General features: G+C 51.4%; 7 protein-coding genes across 7 annotated transcripts; 5 read left to right on the top strand and 2 right to left on the bottom strand.

The window, feature by feature from the left end:
• Window positions 1–177: 177 nt before the first annotated feature.
• HO133_005681 (uncharacterized protein) lies at window positions 178–844 on the top strand (the record flags this gene model as incomplete). Its single annotated transcript, XM_037296588.1, has 2 exons — window positions 178–265; window positions 330–844. The coding sequence occupies 2 exons, from the start codon at window positions 178–180 to the stop codon at window positions 842–844; spliced, it is 603 nt and encodes a 200-aa protein (XP_037147769.1).
• Window positions 845–1201: 357 nt separating this feature from the next.
• On the bottom strand, window positions 1202–3574 carry HO133_005680 (uncharacterized protein; the record flags this gene model as incomplete). The annotated part of the gene is made up of 3 exons (XM_037296587.1): window positions 1202–1801; window positions 1855–2355; window positions 2408–3574. The coding sequence occupies 3 exons, from the start codon at window positions 3572–3574 to the stop codon at window positions 1202–1204; spliced, it is 2268 nt and encodes a 755-aa protein (XP_037147768.1).
• A 1359-nt stretch (window positions 3575–4933) lies between these two features.
• Window positions 4934–8053, top strand: HO133_005679 (uncharacterized protein; the record flags this gene model as incomplete). The annotated part of the gene is made up of 17 exons (XM_037296586.1): window positions 4934–5580; window positions 5748–5786; window positions 5836–5932; window positions 5984–6057; window positions 6122–6194; window positions 6252–6263; window positions 6412–6418; window positions 6491–6519; window positions 6575–6811; window positions 6870–6915; window positions 6975–7011; window positions 7066–7125; window positions 7175–7229; window positions 7279–7330; window positions 7378–7412; window positions 7573–7746; window positions 7814–8053. 17 exons carry the CDS (start codon window positions 4934–4936, stop codon window positions 8051–8053), a joined length of 1914 nt encoding a protein of 637 aa, XP_037147767.1.
• Window positions 8054–9468: 1415 nt separating this feature from the next.
• Window positions 9469–14861, top strand: HO133_005678 (uncharacterized protein; the record flags this gene model as incomplete). Its single annotated transcript, XM_037296585.1, has 3 exons — window positions 9469–13020; window positions 13083–14630; window positions 14688–14861. The coding sequence occupies 3 exons, from the start codon at window positions 9469–9471 to the stop codon at window positions 14859–14861; spliced, it is 5274 nt and encodes a 1757-aa protein (XP_037147766.1).
• Window positions 14862–16004: 1143 nt separating this feature from the next.
• HO133_005677 (uncharacterized protein) lies at window positions 16005–17603 on the top strand (the record flags this gene model as incomplete). Its single annotated transcript, XM_037296584.1, has 5 exons — window positions 16005–16018; window positions 16176–16188; window positions 16246–16336; window positions 16705–16783; window positions 17132–17603. 5 exons carry the CDS (start codon window positions 16005–16007, stop codon window positions 17601–17603), a joined length of 669 nt encoding a protein of 222 aa, XP_037147765.1.
• A 563-nt stretch (window positions 17604–18166) lies between these two features.
• On the top strand, window positions 18167–20023 carry HO133_005676 (uncharacterized protein; the record flags this gene model as incomplete). Its single annotated transcript, XM_037296583.1, has 1 exon — window positions 18167–20023. The coding sequence occupies one exon, from the start codon at window positions 18167–18169 to the stop codon at window positions 20021–20023; it is 1857 nt and encodes a 618-aa protein (XP_037147764.1).
• A 763-nt stretch (window positions 20024–20786) lies between these two features.
• On the bottom strand, window positions 20787–24117 carry HO133_005675 (uncharacterized protein; the record flags this gene model as incomplete). The annotated part of the gene is made up of 7 exons (XM_037296582.1): window positions 20787–21140; window positions 21354–21504; window positions 21559–21698; window positions 21745–21924; window positions 22483–23336; window positions 23384–23841; window positions 23894–24117. The coding sequence occupies 7 exons, from the start codon at window positions 24115–24117 to the stop codon at window positions 20787–20789; spliced, it is 2361 nt and encodes a 786-aa protein (XP_037147763.1).
• Between the last annotated feature and the right edge of the window lie 413 nt (window positions 24118–24530).

Genomic DNA, 24530 nt, shown 5'->3' with positions numbered 1-24530 from the left:
TTTATGCTTGTGTAAAGTGAACTCAAGCGTGCTGTGTATGTTTGGTACGTGTCAAGGCTGAACTCAGTGTTCCCCAGATTGATGAACTCCCGCTAGCGCGGCGGGATGACCAGGGTCGCCACTAGACATTTTGATATCGAATGAGGATCCCAGCAACGTCTACTACTCAATCTCCAAATGTCTGCTCCTTCTTCATCTCCTCTCACTGCAATATGGCGAAAATGGAAGACACTAGAACTACCATGGCGGCGACGCTGGCTAGCCGGTACATGCTCTCCAGCGTTCGGAGCGCCTACTATTCCAACCACTTTACTGACATACAACTACAGGCACCGACCTCAACGGAAACACCTTCTGGTACTTCAAGCCTAGCCTCGCATTCACTCGTCCTCGCCGCATCCTCCAAAACAACCCCAAGATCGCCTACTCCGACATCGAAATCTCCCCAAGTTGGCACCAATGGCTCCGCGGCACTCGCCCTACTCCCCCTTCATTACCGGAACAGATACAAGATGTTCGGCGCCAACGCGATTTGAAGCAATTGGCTGCTGCGGCAGATGCGAGATGGGCTGCTAAGCCGTCGGTTCTTGATAAGCCGAGAAGGGGGAATTTGGAGCTGGGGGTTGGAGACGGAGAGGCGGAGGGGACGGTGGGGAGGAGGTGGGAGGAGGGGCAGAAGACGGGGAGTGGGGAGAGGGTGGAGAAGGAGTTGAGTGAGGGGGAGAAGGGGGAGAGGGGTGAGCAAGTGAAGAAGCAGAAGGAGAATCCATGGGCTCGACAGAGAGGGAACCCTGGCGAGGGGTGGCAGCCTGAAGCCTGGGCACCTGGGCCTGTGAAGAGATAGTGGCATATTAGATGAAAGCACACATCATAGATGGGCGTAAGGGAGCTCAACGATAAAACGAATTTGGCTCTGACTATCTACATTGACTAGCTAACAACGCGGCCACATGCATCGTGGCTTGCTCTCTTCAACTCGCCAAATGCCTGATTTTTGCCATGCGCCCCATTGTACAATTACCGTCACCACAAGAGCGGTCTCGAGCCCATCATGTCCCAAAATCCTGCGGAAGCACTCAAGTGCGGTAAGAGAAAATGCTCAGACTCCACTCTTTCAACCATGGTGGGGTTCATAAGATAATCATCGAGGCAATATTATCAATATCTATTATATGCTGACGCCGCGGCCGTAAAGTGGTCCTCAATGATCGTAACCGGCACCCCGCTGCCATGGACTGGTATTGTTCTGCTGTCTGTAGCCACCTGCAGTATTCGGGCGGTAGGGTGACTGGTCTCGTTGTCTTCCCATCAATGGCATGTCGGCGCCAGGACGAGAACTCGAGTTGTCGTTTTTGTACATTGGCGGTCCATGGCGAGGAGTACCATCGCTGGGGAGGTACTGCATGTTCGGATCAACGGGAGAACGCGGTGGCTCTCGCGCGCTGAGGTTTCGGTTTGAGTTGGCGGTGGATGGTGGCAGAGGTGCGCCCGCGGCGTCATGACCCATCTTTCCAGACCCGGAAGAGTAAGAGTCTTCATCGTCATCAAGGTCACGACCATAGAAACCCTTCTGGGCCATGTCTCCTCGGGCAGTGACACCAAGGGCATCAAGCTCGGTATTGAGATTTGTCTGAGACTTGATGAACGAGCCGCGATCGTCTCGCATAGGCTGGTATCTCGTGTCGGGATTCTTGGAGAATATTGCGTAACATGTAGCGACAAGTACCATTAACAGGAGGACTAAGGCAAAGGCGGCGTTGTAGACGAAGAAAACCACACCCATTACACCAGTAACAATCCCCTGTGTGTGTGTCAGTATTGAATCTGGGTCCAATGGGATGTGGACAAGCTTACCGGTTGGTTAAAGACCGAGGTGAAGACTAGCAAGAAGATAGCGTTGATGAAGTTAATGGCTGCGATGGAGATGTTGAATGCGTTGGTCTTCTTGTCCATCCATGGCCGGAGAATGCTGACACCGATGAGGAAGCCAGCCTCGATGACGACCAGTGCAATGGCTTGAGTGATGCCGCTGTTCTGGGCAAAAGCAATAAACAATGCTTTGATCAAAATATAACCCAGACTTGGCATGATGAAGTAGTAGGCTGTAGCACGGAATTGGACATATAAGAAACCCCATTTGTTGAGAGCGGACGGATCGGAGTAAAGGATGTAGGCAGGGTTCTTATGCATGGTAACTGATCGCTTGGCTATCCGGAAGACCTTGAGCGAGGCCCAGGCCAAAGCTATGCTCATTGAGACGAAGAAGAATAACGCAAGTACGACTTCGGCGGCGGAGTCCCTCTGCGTCAACTCCCAAAGGCATAGAATGCAGATTTGCGGATAGCCAATGAGCACCTACAGTAGTCGCATTAGTGTTGGGTCATTAGACCTAGGGCTCATGGCTTACCAAACGGAACAATATACCCTTCAGCACAACCTTCCATCCAGTTCTGAAGTCTTCAAATTTATCGCCCTTAAACCATCCGGCCTTAACAGCAATTTCGCAAAAGCCCTTGAATAGCATTACACAGACCGCTGTGAGGAAGACGAAGATCATGAAGAAGATGAGTCCCGTCAAGAAAATGTTGGTGGTTTCGATCTTCGCGCGAAATCCAACCCTTTTGATGCCGGAGACTATGATCACTTTTGCGGCTGAGGCTGTCGCAGAGGTATTGTTGACTCTTTTGGACAAAGCATGAGCGGCACGCATAATACTCTTGCCCACATTAAGAGACCGCTTTTGGACTTCGACAGACTCCGTGTTGAGAGTTGACAGTAGCGTTGACGGCGTTCCCCCTGTAGCCCTTTGATACCAGGTACATATCGACTCCAGGAAACCGACTCTGATGATTCCCAAGCTCCATTGGAAATTTTGGGTCCATGAAGCAACGATCGGTGGAAGAGGAACAGCAGTCATACCAATAATGGCTTGAGCTTGGAAAAAGCCGAACAGAGACAGAGCATTTGCGGCCACATGGGCTGCGGTATTTGAATGTCCTAGCCCCGAGGTCACCGCAGAAGCTAGCAACGCTAGACCAGCGATGACCGCAGTCGTCCATCCAACCCCTTTCTGGTCGACCGTCTTTCCGTTGGAGAGCGGTGCTTCGACACAAGCTTCACTAGCCCCAGTCACGTTGTTCTTGATGTAGACCTTGACAACACCATCCAAGTCCGGCACACCGTATGTAATGCTGGGGATATATTTCTCGACGCTTGACGGAACGTCAATGTTCGATTGGATGTTGATCTGACCAGTGTTCATGGGACACAGGCCCTCTAGGTTTGACGTGCAAGGGTCCAAGGTCTGCTTCAAAGCGGTGTAGCCGTAAGCAATAACATCGATCTCTGCCGTGACATAACCTGAAATCGATGAAACCCCGAGGATGTTGAAGGCTAAACTGTTGTTGTCTGGTGTGAAGATGACATTGAATAACGTCGCTGTGAAACTGGAGTTCGCTTGGCAAGGGTTCAGGGATTGTGACTCTATCAATCTCTCCGGTGATGCGAAAGGCGCCAGGGAAAGTATAGTGGCAAGAGAAAGCCATGCTGACCCCGACAATGATGAGAAACGCATAATGATGTGTGGCCAAATAAAGGATCCAAGCGTTCAAGGTGAAGATGTAGAGGCGCTTGGTTGCACCTGAGTGCGGTGTTCGAGACCGGGTTGCGCAGCCGCGCCAGGTATCGAAACAGCTGCTCTAGCGAAGTGATGTTTCTGTGAATGGAGCGCTATCAAATATGAGCCGAAGAGGGAATAATGAGACGTCGTGATGGTTGATGGTATGAGGAGGATTGACGGTTGTCGCTGCGACGACCAAAATAGAAACAAAGAAATTGAGCGAGTGGCAAGGCTGGACAGTACACAATGGAGGTCCCGGATCGCCGCGGTTTTTTTTTCGTTCGTAGGACCTCAGCTTGACCAGTGCATTGTAAGGATAGGATTGTATTTGGAGAGTAATTGCAACAGATGTGTTTGATGGATAGGAGACTCGGTGATGTTTTATTGAAGGATGGGGCAAGGAGGCGCAAGTAGCGCGACATTTCATTTCCAGGGGACCGGCCTCGTATTTCCCGTAGGATACGCGTAATGGTCATCAATGTATTTTCTTCACCACCAAATATTCGTTCTACAATCGTAAGCTTACTGACAGGCTCGGATCACACGGTCTTCTACGTGGAAAAATCAAAGCCATCATGCACATTATGCTCATGGTTATTTCAGGATATTGGTCTGGTTTCCTCAAACGGCCTTTTGATCCAGCAAAATACTCTCCAACTTCTTCGGCTTAAGAAGCAATATGCTTGAATGTCCGGAAGGGAATGCCCTGATCCATCACTGTCTGGTGGAAGATTCCTTAACGTTGACTTTCTTTATTCTCATAAGGACAATGATGATAAAGGACAATGATATATAGTTGTAATCCCGGGACGAGCTTCTCTTGTGCCAAATAGCCAGCTTTAATTTTGACCAAAGATCGACAACGAATAATAAGGGTCTGGGGCAAGGAAACTCTTCTCATAAGATCTCTCCTCTCTTTTAGTGCTCGATTCTTATATAGCATACAAGAAGTACAGATCACCAGATCATGCAGGTACGCGTTGCTAAGTTATCTTTGGAAGACTCCAGTCGGGGTGTCAAAAGATACAATTCCTTTCCATTCATGGTATTGACCTGATATTGCACGCCGTAGCTGTTTGATTTCACGAAGTGCCCTCCTTCTCGTTGACAGAATTTGTCGGCGCAGAGGTTGAAGATGAGGAATCTCAGACAATGTTCTCCAGATCTGCCCACGCCCCACCGGAAGGCTATCCGTAGAGATCTCCCGCTAGCCTCTCGCTTAAATTTTATTAGCGTGAATCTGTGAAAGTAGGAACTTCTGTCAAAACCGATAAATCCTGTGACGTGGAACAACAGAAAGATTTTGATTGAGACATGGAGAACACGGAGCTCAGATCGAAGAAGCGAAAGCGCAAGCACGTCAGTGAGGTGGTGGAGGCTGAAGTATCTACCGAAGCAAAGGACGCTTTAAGTGTCCTTCCCTCAGTCAATGGCTTTGCAAAGTCTGAGCCTCCCAAGAAAAAGAAAAAGAAGCATACACATCAGGAGAAAGGCGATGCGCAAAAGGGCACCCTGTCAAAGCCTGTTTATGATGGTCCCAGAAAGGCGAACGCTGTGGAAGGTGCCCCAGTAGAGGAGGTGGAAGAGGAGGTGGACAAAACAGCTGGGCTGGCCTCGGGTGACGCTCTCAGGGGCAAACACGATGTGGAAGATGAATCATTAGGGTCGGGGGGAGAGGAGGTTGAGAATGTTGCAACCATAAATGCGAACAGGAAAGATGCTCCCCCTGCAGACACAGACGTGCCATCGGCCTCGGCTTTATCATTACCGTCCACAGGCTCTGACCCCAAAAGCTTCAAGGACCTGAACTTGTCGAGCAAGACGATGCAAGCCATAGCGGACATGAATTTTGAGAAGATGACGGAGATTCAGCAGAGAGGAATACCACCGTTGTTGGCTGGTAAAGATGTTCTCGGCGCAGCAAAAACGGGCTCCGGCAAGACTTTGGCATTTCTAATCCCGTATGGATTTTTCTTTGTTTATTCTGTCCTAAGACATAATCCTTGTGTACTCAAGACATCTTCCCGGAGCAGTACCCTTGTTCCGACTACGACACCGCTCCCAGACACTTTGTTGCACCTGGGATTGCGTTCCCATGAAGAAATGCTGACTCCGAAATGTATGATAGTGCGGTCGAGATGCTGAGTGCTCTCAGATTCAAGCCCAGGTAGGGCGGAGATGCATTTGTGTCTACGAATCAGGCTAATTGACCGTAGAAATGGAACTGGAGTCATTGTCGTCTCACCGACACGAGAGCTTGCCCTACAGATATACGGCGTTGCGCGTCAATTGATGGCAAATCACAGTCAAACAGTATGAGAATATCTTCGAAAGATTAAAGTATAAGTTGATTAATAAATCCAGTACGGAATCATTATGGGAGGAGCGAATCGACGCGCCGAAGCTGAGAAAATCGCGAAGGGAATCAACCTCGTCATGTAGGACTCTACTCGCGTTGCTCCGAAAAAATTCTTTGGTTCTTGGACTAATGGTTCCTGGTAGCGCCACGCCTGGGCGTCTACTGGACCACCTGCAAAACACGCCTGGCTTTGGCTACAAAAACATCAAAGCACTGGTGAGTCTTTAAGTCATTTACAGTATGTCGAAGTTAGCTGATTGCTTCGTTACATAGATTATAGATGAGGTAAAGGATTTCCCGAGACCAAAACCCCTCATCCGACCTTGATGTTGAGCTTTAAGACATGTCTAAGGAGTGCAAACTCTTCAGTATCGTCTGAGGGCTCAGAAAACTTTTTTGAACAGACAGTGCTGACTCCGAAACCTTTTTCTAGGCAGATCGTAGGTTTACACTTGAAGATCCTACACCTTTGCTTTGGAGCGCAGGGTCAAGCCATACTAATGTGCAAGCAGGAATTCTTGAAGTTGGGTTTGAAGACGAGGTCAGGCATGTTCCTCATGATAAGACGATGTGATAAATTAACGATATGCTTGCAGATGAGACAAATCATTAAGATTCTCCCTAAGGACGAGCGGCAAACAATGCTTTTCTCTGCAACGCAGACTACCAAAGTCGAGGACCTCGCAAGAATCTCACTGCGACCTGGACCCCTTTATATCAATGTCGAAAACACCAAGGAACACTCAACAGTGGAGGGATTGGAGCAGGGATACGTCGTCTGCGACTCAGACAAACGCTTCCTCCTCCTTTTCTCATTTTTGAAGCGCCAAAAGGTGTGTCATCATGGATTTTGGAGACTTGTCCACGGTTGTACTGACAGGTCCGATCAAGAACAAAAAGTGCATAGTTTTTTTCTCGAGCTGTAATTGTGTGAAATGTATTGTCTTCCTCCTTCTGCCCGCTATGGTTTTTCGGCTAAAGATCTCTTGCCAACAGACCATTCCGAGCTGCTAAACTATATCGATCTTCCCGTGTAAGCATCCCCCTCTTCTAAATCATTTTACTGGATCGACTAACGAGTCATTAGGCTAGATCTCCACGGGAAACAGAAACAGATCAAGCGAACAAATACGTTCTTTGAATTTTGGTGAGCAAAATTAGTCTTACTCCCGAAAACTTGACTAATGCTGGACCAGCAATGCTACCAAAGGGACATTGATCGCAACCGATGTAGCTGCGAGAGGGCTTGATGTGGGTTGGAACAACTTCAACTGCACATCCGAAGCTGATTTGGGCTCAGATACCTGCAGTGGATTGGATTGTTCAATTTGACCCTCCAGACGATCCTCGAGGTATGTGCTTTGACCATTTCCTGCAAGATGTTATTGACTTTGATTAGATTACATACATCGAGTCGGACGAACAGCACGAGGGGTAAGTACCCGAGGTCCACGTTCTCTCTTTTCGATCAAATCCCAGTTCGAGACATGTCCTGGGTGGTTCTTTACTCTCGAAACATGTTTCAAGGCTCGATACATCCCTTCAACCAGGCTCCCTTCAACCAGGCAATACTAACCTGGAAACCTTAATCTAGTCGGGTGGTAAAGGCAAAAGCCTCTTATTCCTGCAGCCTTCAGAAGTAGGCTTCTTAAAACATCTCAAAGAAGCAAGGGTACCGTTAGTGGAGTTTGAATTCCCAGCAAAACGAATATTCTCAATACAGAGCCAATTGGAGAAGTTGATCAATCAGAACTACTACCTCAACAAGGTAAAGTCTCCCTTTTCTTCCTTCTGGACCCTGGCCTTCGTCGAAGACTGACCGTCTTTATCTGTAGTCGGCCAAAGATGGCTACCGCTCCTATCTACAAGCATACGCCTCTCATAGTCTAAGGTCTATCTTTGACGTTCACAAGCTCGACCTCGTCAAGGTGGCAAAGAGCTTCGGCTTTTCTGCACCTCCACGCGTTGACATCACGTTGGGAGCAAGCATGAGCAGAGACAAGAAGAAGGAAGGGAGGAGAGCGTACGGAAGTCAACCGAAACAAGGGCAGAAGTTCCAGCGGAAAGGAGATTGATTTTAGCAAAGAAACAGTGTTCTCCATTTTTAGCAAGGTGTTGGTTGTCGCTCAACCACGTGCTCATCCCTCAAGGAGGAATGCTGTCAAGACCGATTGGGCAATATTTGACGGCAGTGGCATATTGCCGACTTGAGAATAATAATGGGTAGCAAACAGATCTCTTGTACCTACTGTACCCAAGTTCTCCAATACCGTAAACTCCCAGACATGGCCGAGAGCGCTTGAAGTTGATGAGTTGTCAAGCGCGGGATCTTGCATGCCCAGACATCCACGAATCCAATTGCAATTGGCTCTCTCAGCGGTCTCCCGGTTAACGACCTTCCCGCGGGCCAAGATCAAATATTAATGGTAAGACTAAATAAGAACCGCAGGTTTGTCTGTCAGTACGCATCACACAACTTTGCATTTGGATGATGTTTTGGGGACCGAGTCTTCATTTTTTTGGCCACACTTACTCTGAGCGTGTGAAGGCAAAGCAGAGCAGATCCTTTTGTGAAGGAGGGGCGGGAGATCTTCGGCTTGTGGCAAAGCAAGATTTCCGGCAGACAGGAACCGCTGCACAGCTCAGGAGAAATGCCAAGAAAATGCCAAGGATTTCCGAGCGAACAATAATGTACAGTTAATGTCTTGCAGAACACCTACGGTCAATGTGTTTCGGAAGTGTAGAAGTGTAGAAATAGATTAGATTCATCAATCAAATCATTGCGCCTACGGAAGTACTCCGTAGAGGCCTGTCGAAGAAGGGCGTTACGATTTACCAAGGAGCAGACCTGGTGGCGCCAAAGATATCGACCTATCAAAGCTCGCTACCGAAGCCGATTCCCTTAGCTTACCGACAATTTGGTGGTTGCGTTTGTTGTTCCCTGGCTCAAGCTTTCAGCTTTTCCTCGACTTCAGGTTTCTACAGAAACAATCTTAGCTTCACCACTCCCAATTTTTTCTCCTCTTGCTAGTTTCTCACTGAATACAGTGCGGCGGAGTTACAGGTGAGCTTTGAGCGTTCAATGCTGCCAAGGCCATACTGACCTCGCCAAGTGAGAAACCGAAGGCTACGGTCGAGCTCGGCCGATACAAACAAGATATCACCAGCCATCTATTTCCAACAGCGGATCGCCCTGCCTCTTCCACAACTTCCACGCACTCAGGCACTACTCCTTAGCTGGCTTGTACCTTCTTTTCAGCCTTGCAGACGTTACGCTACCATCGTCGAGAGTCGGATAATTCCCTTCATGGTCATTGCACCAAATTCTGCGCCTTCCCAACCCACGTCATCTCCATATTGAGGGCGCTGCACCACGCACAGAAGCTTGATATCACTTCAACTGTGGTCTCAAATAACCAACCATCCATCAATGGTCTACAATTAGTCCGTCTTCATACCCTTCGAGGTCAAGACAGGTTGATACATCGCAATGGGCATCGAGACTCGCAAACCGCCGTTGCCAGCGCCAACCGAGTCCTCAACCTTGCAAACATCAGGAGGCAGCGGTGAAGAGGCTGACCTTGCTACCGACGTCTCACGCCGCACAGATCGGACATCCTACTCGATACCTGAAGACGGAAGTCCAGTAACCATACCTACGAAGAAGCGCAGGGACTCCCGCGATAAAGGCCGTGAGAGTGCACTTACTCACGCTTCGCACCATTCCCAGACGTCGCTATTGATTGAATACTTCGAGGGCGGAAAAGGACCGAACGTACATTCCAGGCCCAGCGTCCGGGTGAAGGTGACGCCATCAGCTGCGCGTAAGATCAAAGACACAAACGAGCACGTTCAGGTCACCGCGTCAAAAGGCAGTCGCAAGCCTTCTTACACAAGGCGGATATCGCTGGGCCAACACTCTACGGGAGAGAGGCAGGCCACAGAGAGTGCGGACGACAAGAGTATTAGCTCGTACACATCGGCGGCGGAAGAGTCAAGCTTAGCTCATCGATACCCGCCTGTGGAGGTCGAAATAATGCATAGAGACCAAGATAGTGACCTGTCTGGCCTAAATCTAGCAAGGGAGGAGCGATACACTCATGTGAACCCATCCGACATATCGTCTATGCCACCGGATAGCATGCTCGAGGGAAAGGCAGGAAGTGTGACACCTCGCCGCGGCAGTCGAAGCACAAGCAGAGATGCTGTTGTCACCACCGATACTCTGAAGACGCCATCGCGGAGGAGAAGCCGAAGTCTCAGTAAAGAGAGACTAGCCCACAAGGCTATGGAAAAGCTAGTGGAAAGGCCTCGAGAAGTCAGTGGTGGGAAGCACAAGCGCAGCAGTAAAACTCGCAGCCGCAGTGGCAGCAATGAGCAGCTTGTCGAAGATGTCAATAGTAGGCGGCGCAGATCGAGCAAAGGATACAGAGAGGAAGAGCTTGCCAGTGGTGCCGAGTCAAGCCTCCTCACAACGTCTCAGCTCTCTCCTCGACGGGAATCTGGCGATCAATACTCCTTCCGATCTGGAACCTCAAAATCCTCAATCAATGCCAACCCAAGATTGCTCGAGACGGTGGAGAATGCTATCCGCCGCTTAATCATGCCGGAATTGGAGACGTTGAAGCAAGAGCAGAAGATGCAGCAAAGTCGCCAAAAGTTCGACCGGGACAGTAGGGGATCCGTGGATTCGGGTCGAAGCGTTTCACATACCGAATTGTCTCGCAAGCTCTCCAAACATGCAAGTGCTCCAGATGTTTCTGGAAAGCCCAAGGTGTTTCTTAATAGAGATGAGCACAATGCAGGGACACTGTTATCGGGCGATTCGATTAAGGGCAGGAAAGAGAGCAGACGGGACAGAAAGTCCGATTCGCCTTCTGAGCGCAGGTCAGAGCGCGATATGTCGGAGGAAACTGTCATTCGTGATGGAGAGAAACCCTCTCGAAAGAGAAGCAAGGAGCACCGTTTGAAAGACACTACGGCTGGAGCCATTGCGGGAGGAATCCTTACAGCTGCGGCTTTGAATCATCATGACCTGAAGCACAATGACTCAAGGTCTAGCATGGATCGGGAGAAGCGAAGGAGGAGGAGGAGTAAAGGGAGTCACAGTCGAAGTGCGAGCATCGCTGAGAGTACCGAAGAGATCTTTAACAAGCATGACGTTCCTCCGATGCCGATGCGGAGCGACATCCAAAGTTCGGAAGTGACGCGAGACTCAATCTTGTCAGAACAGACCGATGGGACATTAGGGACGTTAAGGACACTATCCCCTTCGGAGGAACGAATACATACCGCAGAGATACGACAGGTATCTCGCGGTTCTCCCCGCGAGATTTTATCTCCCGCCTCAAGAACGCCGACCAGAACACCTCAAGATGCGCGAAGGGGAGGGCTAGGAACCTATCATAGCAATTTATCGCAGGGAGACCTCGCGGAGGCTAGTCCACACAGCAATCGAAGCTTTCGGGATGACGAGCATCACTCAAAACTGGTGGAAGCAGGTGTTGTTGGAGCAGTGGCTGGAACAGCTGGTCTCACTGCCCATAACTTATCAGATCGCAACGATCAATACGATAGACACGGATTCGCCTATCAGCAGGAGAGTCGTGGCCTAAGTCCTATCCAGAGTGTCTCTAGTCGTCAGGAAAGCGAGATTAACCGGCAGTCGTTCGGTCATAAAGGCTCTTTGTCATCCCTGAAGCAGCCCCTAAAGAAGGACTCAGCTGCTTCGATGAGATCGTTGGCGTCTCCTGTTAGCGTGGATATGACTCGTTCGAACAGACCCAAAGGCATCAACTTCGAGCCAGGTGAAGATGTGCTTGCGCAGCTCCGCGACTCGAAGTTTACGGAGGGTGAGTACTCTGATAAAGACCCTGCGATGGATGAGTGGCTGGAGCAGGAACATGAAAAGAACGATCGCTATCGCGATTCTGGCAGCTACCGAGACTCTATGATTGATTACAAGCATATGACAAACTACACAGATGACAGCATGGATGCCCCATATCTCGACAAAGTTGCCGCCGCTCAAGAACGTCACACCGTGGGCGTTGGCAGAAACCCTGATTACAGAAGCACACCAGTAGCCGTTGAATCAGCAGTTGCATCGCTTCTTGAGACTTCAGTGATTTCGTCGAAACAGGAAGACAGATCATATGCTGGATCGCGCGAACAAGAACGGGTGGAAGCTGATGCGGAGCGCGAAGTTGCTCAAAATTCTAGGGAGCAGCAGCACGAGCATCAGACCAAGTCATCCTCTGAGAAGCACTATAGTTATGACAGGCTTTCTGCCAAAGACTCTCCACGTCAGAGCATTGCTAGATCCCTGGATGAACGCGAGGAGCACATTCCCATGGGTGCCAGTGGCTTGCCAGTAGCTGATGACCCCATACCTGAGATCGGACATGGCTTGCACTCGGACTCTGAGATTAGCACCAACCCTTCCATCATCCAAGGACCAATGGGTGGCTATCAGAATGACAATCTCGATCACTGGCCAAACAAGCCCACCCCACCACAGGCCAAAGGAGAGTTCTTGTCTCCCTCTAAGGATTCAAGTGCTCAAGACAGCCTCAAGGCCGCTGCTGCAGGCTTCCTTAACGCAGCGACTTTAGCTAGCGGACGAGGCTCCCTTGAAGAGCAAGGAAAATCGCGGGAAATGTCAATACACGACGACTATCAGCCCAGGTTTCATGATGACTATGAGACCAACGCCAAGCATGATTTCAGCCCCGTTCGCGAAACTTATATGGCCGGTGGAAGAGTTCCTAGTCCACCCAAAGACGAGGGCTACATCTCTGGGCCTCAACGTGGTGCTGCCAGTCCGGAAATACGCTTCAGAGATGCTAAAGCCTTCAACGACCGGGGAAGGGATGGCATGACCGAAGATGAAGATCCATTTATTAGCCGAGGCCACGACAGGCATCTGAGCACCAATTCGCATGGACTGGCACATGGAATGGGCTCCCCGCTCTACGACAGCGCTACAGGCGGCGGCATTGACAGAATCCAGTCAAAAGACATTGTGGCGCTCATGGATCATGTAAGTGACTACCCCCTGTGTGCAATTCAATTGTGCCGTTCTCCATGCTAAAAAAGTACCAGCTTACGGTCAGGGACGCCCAACGCAATGCCAGAGATACTGAAATATTGGTGACTCTGGTCAGAAGTGCAGCTGAGATGCGCAACTCCTTCGAAGAAATGAAGAAGTTCATTGCTGAGCAAGACGACCTTCTTGTCGACGTTGGTAACAAGCAGCATGACCGTACAATTCAGAAGATAGTCGTCGGTGGCCCACGACCTCAGCCATTGGGACCACCCAAATATCAACGTCGCTCTTCTACAGAGGACGATGCAGAGGATTCGCCTGCTAAGAGACGAAATGTGTTTAGGCGCGCTCTCAAAGGGCTCAGCAGCCGCAATCAGAACGATATTGGCAAGATAGAAGAGATGCTGGTCCATCTACTTGGAGAAGTCGAAGGGTTGAAGGCTGTTCAGGGCGTGCGGCCTGCTGGGGGAGGAGATAACCGCGCTGACAGCCTGAATTCGTATAACAACATGCGCGCAGCTGGCCCAGACGGGTATGAGCCAGAAGGTCAGGCCGGTACCGGATCAACAGGCCAATCCGGGTACTTTTCAAACCCTCCATCACGGGAAGCCAGCGCCATGAGAAATAGAGACAGTCGCCGCGGATCTCAGAACCGAGTAAGTACAGTACTTGAAGCGGACGAGGAGCCTGAGCCGCATGAGCAGGGAATTCTTGACAATCATAACGAACAGCTGCTCACCCCTACCAGGGAGAACGCTCGAGCTGGGTCTGTGCCATTGGGTACTCCACCGCAGACTCAGGTTCCAAACGGGACTCAAAGTAACGAGCATACTCCGAGAACAGGAACAGATAAGAGTCGCAAACACAAATCCAGCAGCTCATCGTTCTTCCCGAAGATCTCCAGGTGGTCAAGGACAACAGCTTCTTCTGTCGGGGACAATTTCAGGAATAGCATGGACCGACGACAGCAGCGACCTTTCTCAGAGGCATCCCGCTCGGGAGAAGACCTACAGCCGTATGAAACAAACGATCATTATGACCACCATGGGGACGACCGTATTCGTTCTAATGACTCACTCGAGAACGATGATGTCGTTCGTGATGTGGCCCAAGAAAACCGACCTCCTTCTCCCCTGATCCCATCTGAAGTATCTGAGGATCCGAAATATCAAGCACATCGGAATTCTCTCAATCTGCAGCATCCCCAGCCACGTCCTGGACCCACGCATCGATTCCAGCACCATCTCGAATCTCAAGCCCAGAACTTCGGCTCCCGCTCTCCCATCTCGCCCACCTCCGACACCTTTGGGTCTGACCCCACTCTTGCTCGTTACGTCCCAGGTGCCATCAACAGATATAGTGGATTGGCTGGCAACCTGTCCCCAATATCCGATGCAGGACACTCAGAGACATCAGGGGCCGAACAAGCTTCTGCTCCTCCACGACCGCCAAAAGTCAAAGATGATGGTCCACTGATTCCATCAGGTCCGTCGCGCCCGCCGAAGCTAGCGAGCAAAGACAGCAGGCCAACCTTTGCATCGCCTCTAAGTACAGAACATCTGCAACCTGAGCAGAGATATAGCAATGGTTCCGCTTATGATACTGCAAGTCACCTTTTACTAGTCGGTTCGAAAAGCATATTAACTGACCATCTTCTGCAGGCGAAAGACTCACCGCGCTCTACCTCCGGCGCTGCCATGCAGCGCAAGCCTACTGGTCCAAGGCCCATCACCTCTTCCGGTAGTTACAGCCCAGACAAGGAAAGCGTCAAGCGGAATAGATATCGCGGATCGCCAAATCAAATACCTTCACCAACCGAAGAGGCTGACTTCTAGACATATTTTTGACATACGTATTGCTGTGCCTCTTATTCTCCGTGTCATAATAGCAGCATCATGCAGCGCACATTGACGAGAAATTTCATTGGAGGGAGCGGAAGACGGTAATCGAGCGATCGAGCAGGGCGTTGTCAGGGGTGTGGCATATAATAGGTGCTAAAAGCATTTGTACCGTTGTCATGAGCCAGGTGTTCTAAGACATTTTACGACTCATGCGAGAAGAAAGATACTATTCGAGACCCATAGTTAGCGATCAAAAAGCCTTCTTTTAAGTCCCACCTTCTCCATACTTATCATCTTCGATTATTCCGTATCAACAAGCTTGCCTTCTGCTAAATAGTAGCACATGGAACGCATGATCAGCAACATGGTAGGTAAATGTGGACTTTCACTCATAGCTGTACTCGTAATGAACACGCAAGTGTTACACCAGAGCAAGCATATGCTATTGGGCGCTCTTGATTGCAAGAAGCTTTGAGCATTACTCTCCTTCGGCTGGCCAAATTCCATGAGCCGGAATCTCTGACCAGTATGTCGTCTGTTGACTGTTAACGTGTAGCCACATGTCAACGCATACTGTCTCCAGTCCGGCCTCAATCACGGAATCACAATGCTCGCAATTGTTGGTCAGGAAAGACACTAGTCCCGGAAGTGATTAGCGTTCATCAATCACCACGAGGCCAGCAATTCTTTGTCCAAAAAAAAGAGGGAAAAGATATCAGTCCATGGGCTTGGTCAGCGACACTAACTATTGGAGCACGCCTATTTCGTATGTCGCCAAAGGCAGCAGCGCCAATGACATGTTCAGCATGCTCCACCACTTCGAGAGATCAAGGACCAACTCGGCATGATTTGGAGAGTTCCTCCTCAATTGTCTGTTAGAGAGAGTAGTTCTGCTTGATCGATACTATCACAATGACATGATGCGTTCCCAGAGAACGAATGTTCATCCTTGGCGCTACGCTGTGACTTAAATTGGTGCCATGCATGGAGAATAGATTCTGACAGAAGAACTTGCTGCAGTGATGCTTTGGGAGAAGACTCGCAAGAATGGACCGGTGAGTGGCCCATGCCGTCCCTAAAGAGCAATCCCTGAAGTCAAAAAGCCTATCAGAATAGCCACTAAGGAGTCACGTCCCCATGACTTCTTTAAGGTACGTAAAGTCTCAAACTGTTCCTTGCTTTTCTATACTGTCGTTCGAGTTGCAAGGACTCCTACGCCCCCAGATTTTCTCTGGAGAGAATGCTGATCCGAGTATCTCTTTGTTCCGAGGCTCATTTGACACGGAGGCTGAATGACCTGGGATGCAGAAATGTAATAAATGTGCGTAGACTGTGCCTGGGGAGCTGTGAGATGCTTCGTTACTCACCTTTCTGAAAGGTAGTGGAATGGGCTTACAGGGAGAGAAGTTTTGGAGAAACGAAATGGGGAAAATCAGCAAATCAGAACCTAGGCACAGGATTTGTTATGAGTATGCTGACTACGGAGATTTCTGGGATTTGATAGCTTGGTATCATACGCAACGGTATTGATTCCACCTAGTCCCTCTATGTTGTGGTCATCATTGACTAAAGTGCAAATAGCCTCATCCTTCCGGAAGCGTTTCTGTGGCATGTCTTCCACTTCATGGCGAACGTCCTCTGCTATTGCTGCTATGGGACCAATAATCCATCGTCCCGTAAGTGCGGATGGGACGGCGTTGTCCATATGGATATAAAGCCGGAGAACATGCTGCTTGCCGCGCCTGATCTAGACACGCACCGATTCTATCCCTGCGTGAAGCTAGCAGATTTCGGTAAATATCCCAAGCTTACTAATCTTGGATACTGACATGAACAGGATTGGCACATACCATGGGAGTGAGCGTGGCAGAAATTCGTTACTTCAAGAGCGCCAGACCGAGTGGAGGAACTGAGGGGTAAGCACATTGAAACCACATCGCCTAAATCTTGCTGACGTCGAGACAGATACATGCCACCAGTGAGTGTCTTGGTGACATTTCCAGACATCATACCCGCTACTAACGGTGATCATAGGAAGTGATAGACAGGACGCCGGAAAGAGAACGTAGAAGACGTCACCCTCACGAGCTCATAGGACCGCATTGCGATGTCTATTCTTTGGGAAAATCCATCCAGAATGGAACAAATCTGCTCGGTCTACATTACCAACCTCTCAAATTCTTAGACACGAAACTCAACCGCTTCGAACCTGACACCAGACCAAGATTGGACCTGGTCTGACGCTGCCAAAATGAAGACGCAAGGTATCGTCCGAAACTTCACCACCTGTACAACGAAACAAAGCTACGTATGGAAAACTTCCGCGCCCTTGCACAGGCCGAAGAAGCAAAGGGTTTTGGAAATGGCATCCCCGACTGCTTCCACAGCAACGTTCTTTATAAGAGAGCAGATCGCAAGCGCTTCGAGACCGATCCTGTCTTCCGCTCGGACTACAGGAAAGCAAATCTGCGGCCCGTGTGGGAGATCCTTGGCCCTCTACCGCCTCAGAACGTGGTGCAAGCCGAACCCTCCATACCGCTTGACGCAGACCATTCTGTGCATGTGAATCGAGAGGACGGAGCGCAGGTTAACGAGCGGACGGGTCAGCAGCGGGGTAGGTTACCGGCGTATGTGGAAACGAAGATCGAGAAGAAGGATAAAGAGAAAAGGAAGAGGACGGCGCGAGTGCAGCGGGGGATCCGGGGGTTGTTGAGTCGAATTAACTTCTTCTCCTAGGACATTGGGTGATTCCTGGAGTCGACTAATGCCTCGGAGTCCTGCCTGGCATTGCTGCTTGTGTTTAGATCACTACCACTTTGATCACATGTTGAGGCTTCACATTGCAGACACTGGGACTTTATTTGGTATCTATCGCTAGAAGGCTCCCTGCCTTTTATCGGACGCGGCACTTTCTCGCTGCCGTCGGGATGCCTTTCTTCAAGAGTCCTGGCGATAGAGGGCGGGAACCCCTCAATCAAATCGTAGAGGTCCGACGGTTGCCAGAAACCAGTGACGATTTTCACGAATTTTCCTTGAGAACCGTTCTTTTACTAGCAAGGGAGAAGTTGTAGAAGTAGTAGAGTTCAGGCGCAGTACCAGAAGATAGTGACGATTTTTTACGGATTTTTCCTGAGAAGAGTCGTCATCACAGAGCAGTGAAGGTAAACACAACGATCAAAAGATCTCGGCTTTTTCAAATTCCGAATCCCTCACTTCCAAAATCAACCACCCGTCCAAAGACAAAACACTTCCTTCTATTTCCTTTTATTTCAACCCTTACAAACTGTACGACCGCCATCATGGAGCGTTCAGATGACAAAAACCCCTTCGACCCCGACACCTACGATCGACCCGCTCTAAGCATCAAAACCACGCTCGAGCTTCGGGCCTTCTGCGCCGAGTTCTTTGACAGACACATCCGCACCAGCGTCAAAACGGACGAGGAAGACATCGCAGCCTTTCTCGCCCTAATCACTTATTCGCAGAGCTTCTTCGCACGCGCTCGCGCAGTCATTCCAGAGCTTCAGACACCTGACGTGGAGTCATCGCACCCAAATGAAAACGTCCAGGTCTTTCTGTACGCGATCCGCGATATGAGAGGTCCACCGGGTATGAAGTGGGAATTTCTGCCCGAAGAGTCGGCATGGACGAAGCTCGCAAAGGAAGGGATGGACAATCTCGCGAGGAACATTGCGAATAATGGTACGGGGCACAAGAAGCAGGCCAGCGATGCTAGTGCTCGAGGTCCATCTAGTAAGCACACGTTGGGTATCATGCCGGAGAAAGCCGAAAATATACCCTCAAAACCCCCTCTGCACCCACCAAAGAGCGTCAAAAGCAAGCCCGAATCTCTTCCGAAGAAGCTCGACCTCCCCGCCATCCCAACGTTCGTTCCGGGAAACGCCATGGGATCCGACGAACTTGTCTGGTCACCGACCTCCGGCACCCGGCAGCGTCGAACCGATGAGCTCTACCAGAGCACCAAAGCTAGTCCAGCGAACCCGATACAATTCGGCCAAGTGATTCCTCCAAACCCCACCTCTGCATACAGTATCAAGGCCCAGTACCTCTTCCATGGCTCTCGTGATCTGTCTGATACCCCTACGAAGGGTCATTCGGACTCCATAAGGATAACTCCACCACCGCAATTCAAGAGCACCCAGTCACCACTCAATCCATCTGCTGCATCGTCTGGCCGATCGAAAGGAAACAGTACCAATCCAAGACGCATGCGCCGCAACAATCTTGAAGAGACGCCATTCCCTGACAGCACTAATCGTATGATGGAGATGGCGACACTCGGCCACGATCCCACCAGCAAATACCCGTCTTCGTCCCGTTACGACACCACGGCCTACCCTGTCAATGATCTCAGCCGCACAAACACGCCTTCTCAATTCAAAGGTCCCCAGTACCCATCGAACCAGGCGCGCGGCGTTTACGGTGCTGATCCCTTCTCAGCTCCACCAACCGTTCCTGGCTACGGAACTCTGAACCGGTCCAGTCAGGGCATGTACGGTGGACCTCCAAGTCCATTCCAAGGCCAGCTCGGTCCCCTCCAGTCTCGACCTCAGGCAGCATCTTTTCATTCTTTCCCTGACCAGGTACCGTACGTACCTAACCCAGACCTCTGGGCCACCCATGCCCAACGACCACACCGTGGCGCGTTGCCCAATCAGATGATCCAGCCCATTCCTCAGATGACGGCCCGAACACAACTACCTCCGTCCATGGCCCAAGCGCCCACCAGCGAGGCCCTCAGCGTCCCACCCCCAGGTTCCATGGACCCCCTCGACTACTGGACCCTGCTGACCCAGCGCGAAAAGGACATAAACGCCCGCCTCCAAAACGCCAACCGACCCATGACAACCCACGAGCACCGATACATCTCCTTACTCCGCGAAGCCCGCATCACGGCAGCGGCGACTCAGCTGCCGGCCCGTGGCGGCATGTCCAAGGGCAAGTGGCTCGCGGAGTTGGGTCGGACGCTCCGGTCGATCTGGAAGACCGGTCCGCGCGGCGCAGGGTTCCCTCCGGTCGTCGTGGCGCGCAAGATGGATTTCGAGAAGGCGATCGAGCGGGAGATTGGGTTGACGTCGCAGGAGAGGCAGCACGCGGACTTTGGGAGCGCCTTGGATCGTGCATACGGTGCTTGAGGGAGCGAGGCGGTCACGGTTCGGTTACGGTTCCAGGTCTTCTACATCAGCACGGTTTCTTCAATCGAGAACTAAGATAATCGCATTCCGAAGGGACAGGATACAGCAGCAACAGCGGGAACTTTCCAACGGAGCGTCTAGGCCTACATCAGCACATATCATTCCAGGGCCAAGAGCTGAGCCATGCTGTCAGCAGTCGATGCTTTTACGGAGCTGGCTCTGAGGATTTTTCAGCAGGGGCTTTGGCCTCTCAAGCGTGTCATCCACGCAACGCGTTTTGTATCATAAGCAAGCTTTCATAGGAAATGATCTCCTCTCCATCAGTGGCGAGCAAAAAAGATTGCCATTCGGCAGCGTCACCCACATCAATGTGAACGAAACCACGAACAGAAACTCCCAGAAGAGCTTCGAATCGCATGAAAGAAGGTGAGGGATGAAGGTAAGGATTCGACAGTTCCTCCGTGCTTAGTCATCTCCTGCTGTTGCAAGCATACAATCCTTTCAAAATAGACGCACTCTGTGAGTCTCCGCAGTGACCGTGATTCAAATTGTCTTGGTCGAAAGCATAAAAGACCTAATACGCAGTGCCCATCTCCCCAGTCTCCTCAACGCTCTCGTCTTTTCATCCATCTCCAGCGATGCCCCTTACAGCTTCTGTCATTCTAGCAAGGTAGAAGGCTCTGCTGGGCACCCCGGATGAGGCGCGGAAGGAACCATACCCATAGGGTACACCTAGACTGCATCAGCGCAAGCTACTCGAGAGTCAGTGCACGGAGACAACACTCGCCTCCAGGATCGCGGGGCCTGCAACAATGTTCTCGTCCGAGGGATCGACGCAGGAATCTGATAACACGACATATACCTGGCCTGAGACGCCAACTGGGATTTCATCGACCACATAGTCGCTGTCATTATTCGCTATCCGTACGAGGACGGGCAGCTGAGCGGTGGTCAGCCACTGCCAGGTCCGCGAGACTTCGCTTTCGGAGAGAGTCCGAACCTTTAGGAGGCCGGAGATGAAGACGGCGTAGACGGTCGTGTCTTGGGTGACTCCAAGCTGCTCCGCATTGCTGAATGCACCGGAAAAGGTGACAGAGGATAGACCAGCTCTGACATCCTATCAGCACCAAGAAGTATATCGACCAGAGCAGTCCTTTCTCACTCATAGTAATACGGCGTGCACTGCAGCGTCAAAGTGGGGAAAGCCGTAAAAGGCAATTTCACCGGGCCGCTGTTGAAGTTCTTGATGAAAGGCAGAGCAAGTGTGTGGACCTCATTCTACGATGACAGGCATCAGTCTCCGTTTCCGGTGACCACAAGCCAGACTCACAAAGTCGAGAGGGGTATCGAAAGCATTGGGAAACGGCGCCTCCCCAAGCCCCGCTCGGACGTACCAAGACTGGCGGGCCTCGACCCCCAGCATCGAGGCGAACGCGGTCCGGTAATCCGGATCCTCGATCGACGACAGAGCGCCGAGGTATCTACACCTCGTCAACGAGACCCCCCATCTCCGGCATTCCCTCCATCAAACCCACGCCGAAACGCCCACCCCCTCAACCACGCCCGCGAGACCGACAAACGACCCCACGTCCGCGTACGGGAACCCCGTACTCCAACCCCCCCCGTCGCCTCCACCCCGGCCGCCCGCAGCGCCGAACCCAACACGGCGACGTGGCTCCGCTCCCCGAAGCAAACCGCCCGCACGTTCGCGCGGAACGTACGGATCCGCGAACCCGGCGGCCCGCGAAGTCGGCCCCGGTGAAGCGGGCCAGGGCGCCGGCGTAGAGGGCGCGCTGCGGGAACGCGAGGGTCGGGGCGAAGTTGAGGATGGTGCCGTCGTCGACGAGGGGCGCGGGGACGCGCGCGGGGAGTCGGCGATGGGGGGGGGGCGGTGGCGGCGGCTAAGGCGGCGAGGAGGAGGGAGGTGAGGAGTGGCATGGTGGTGCGGGGAGCTAAGGGGTGATGTGTCCAAGGATGGTGGGATGGAGGGTGTTGTTCCTAGGATCAGAGCGGGTGTGGAGTGAGGGAAGGGGATGGTGGAGAGGTAGGGTGGGTTGCGGTGAGGAAGGCATGGCTCGTGAGTTTCCGGTTGCCGACAATGGCGAAGACACTGCCGTCCGAGAAGGTCGGCAGGAGCGCTCGAGGCCTTCAGGGGTCGGCGGGTTGGACATGCGTGGCGACTGCGAAGTAGAGACTGTTAGCAGCCACGTCCCAAGAGAAATGCAGATCAGTTCTTCGACAAATGCCTGGAGCAGAGCGATGGCAGAGAGCCAATCGAAGACGCGATTTCTCGTTGTCCTATCGACTATTGGAGCTATCTAATTGCGCCCCGGGATCTATTTTACGCACCAAAATCGAACGCTGGAGTATGCTGATCGTAATGCCGTCAAACGCTACACAGAACGCTATCATCGCAACAAGACCGCCGAACTACCAAAGGCTAAGGACAACAGCAGGACGAAGCCTGTAACGACGGTCGTCACCTCAATCCTTGGTGGTCCAACGGCAAAGGCGGCTCCCTTCTTCCCTTGAGCCGCGTTCGCTTTTCCGGTCCCCGAGACACAGAGATTGAATGTCGGCGAGCCATGCGCAGCGGTAGCTTGCGTGCTTCCTGTCTTGGTTTGCGCGTCGGTCTCTTGAGGAATGCCGCTAAAGGTTTGACTCGCCGTGACGGCTGAGGCGGTTATGGACGCGCCAGGAATGGAGCTTCCGGAAATCTCTACAACGTTGGTATCCGTAGTGTTGAAATTGGTCTGGGCCATTCCGATCTGATTGTTGGTCAAGTCATAGACCACATACGCTGACCGAAGGAAAGCATCCCCAAAAAGTATGGGCCCCGTGCCGGATGACATCAACCCCCATGAGCAGATGGTCCCTGCCCCATCTCTGAATGTAGGTTGCACACCATCTTCGTTGAAAATCGGTGTAACAAATTCACCAAGACCGACTGAGATCGTCAGGCCATTATTCCCACCAAAGCCAAAGCTTAAGGTTGCTGGCGAATTTGCTATGTCGCAAGGCACAATGGTGCCATAATCTTGGTCATTTATGACACCGACACCACCGAGAATCGGGTTGACGACGCTATCAGGAAGATACGCGTCAGTAGTCCCGCTGTCCAAGATAACCGGCAGATCCAAATTGGTCTGGGAGAACTGGACCGCCCCTGAACAATCCAACACAGATACAGACGACAAAGCCACCGTGAAGTCCGTGTATGAGCCGTTGGTTGCTTGCACGGGAAGTACGATTAGGTTGCCGTGGTATTTGGCAGTGTCAACGCCTCCGAACAGGATTGATCCAGTCAAGGAGTCTGAATTTCGTCAGCAAGGTTGCAGTCTTTGGATCGAAGGTACGTACTAAGATCATTGAGCCACAGACTGTAGGCCAAAGTGCTGATGAACCCTTGAGCCTTCATCTGGGCCACGATGTTCGGGTAGACGTCTGTTGGGCTCATGGCTGAGATCGACTCGTCGGCATCATAGCCAATACCCATGATGCCAAATGGCCTAGTGGCCTGCATGGCAAGCCCCATGGTCATATCCTTGATCACAGTATTCCCTATTGCCAAAGTCTCATTGATATAATCACCAGTGACTGCGCTGTTGTCTTGGTACTGGATCTGAAACGCACCTTGGCCAACATCGACATAGCTCGTTGAGCGCGTTGAGTCGTATTGACCAAGCTGTTGGCAGGCTTGCTCATTTTCTTGACAAGCGTCGGATTCGACCGATGGTATCCATATGTCACTGCTACCCGTATCGAGTTGTACGCTGAAAGGTTGGCCCGGTGTGCCGACGGTCATGTTAATGAGGTACCTGTGTACACTGTCAGCCAGTACTTTGACTCTGTGAAGTAGGCAGCACTTACGCGATCTCCTCATTGTCGATGTTCGCTGTTACTGTCTTTTGACGCTTGCGTAGGCGTTTGGGAAGTGGCGAATTGCGAGTGACTTCTTTCTTGAAGTCGAAGCCCAGGACCTTTGGAGATCTCTTGTGCGAAGTGAAAAGCGACGCGGTGACATCAGTGACCAAAGACAGTAGAATTGTCAAGACGGAGAGTGCCAGAAGGACTTTAGGTGACGAGGAAGGCATGACGGTGCTGCGAGGCTGCAGGGACTCCCGCAAATGCCTCAATTTAGGTGGATGGTAAGTCAAGGAATGGTGGTAGGCAGAAGAGAGCAGTCTAGGATTTCTGTAGGAAAAGAAAAGAGTTGGGCAGGTGGTGAATACATATACATATACATATACATTGAGACAAAAGGTGGAAGGAAGTGTTGAGATAGGATTTTTTGACACGCTGGGCTATGCTTGCCCCCCAGTCGATGTGATTCGCCGCTGGTGCCGCCGATGTGACTGAAGGCGAAGGCCAAGCTGATCCAATAAATGACTTCACCCGCCCTCCTTCCGTCCCTAGCTTCCCGGCTTAGACCGTCCGGAAGTGGGGCTGACTAAGGCACTAAGTTCACAATCTGGCTACCTTATTCCCGCCCCCATCTCGCCAAAAT

The sequence above is a fragment of the Letharia lupina genome, assembly GCF_014066315.1.
Source record: "Letharia lupina isolate WasteWater1 chromosome Unknown contig_22, whole genome shotgun sequence".
Taxonomy (NCBI): domain Eukaryota; kingdom Fungi; phylum Ascomycota; class Lecanoromycetes; order Lecanorales; family Parmeliaceae; genus Letharia; species Letharia lupina.
Note: the sequence above shows the minus strand (reverse complement) of the source record. Positions and strands in the feature narration are given on the sequence as shown.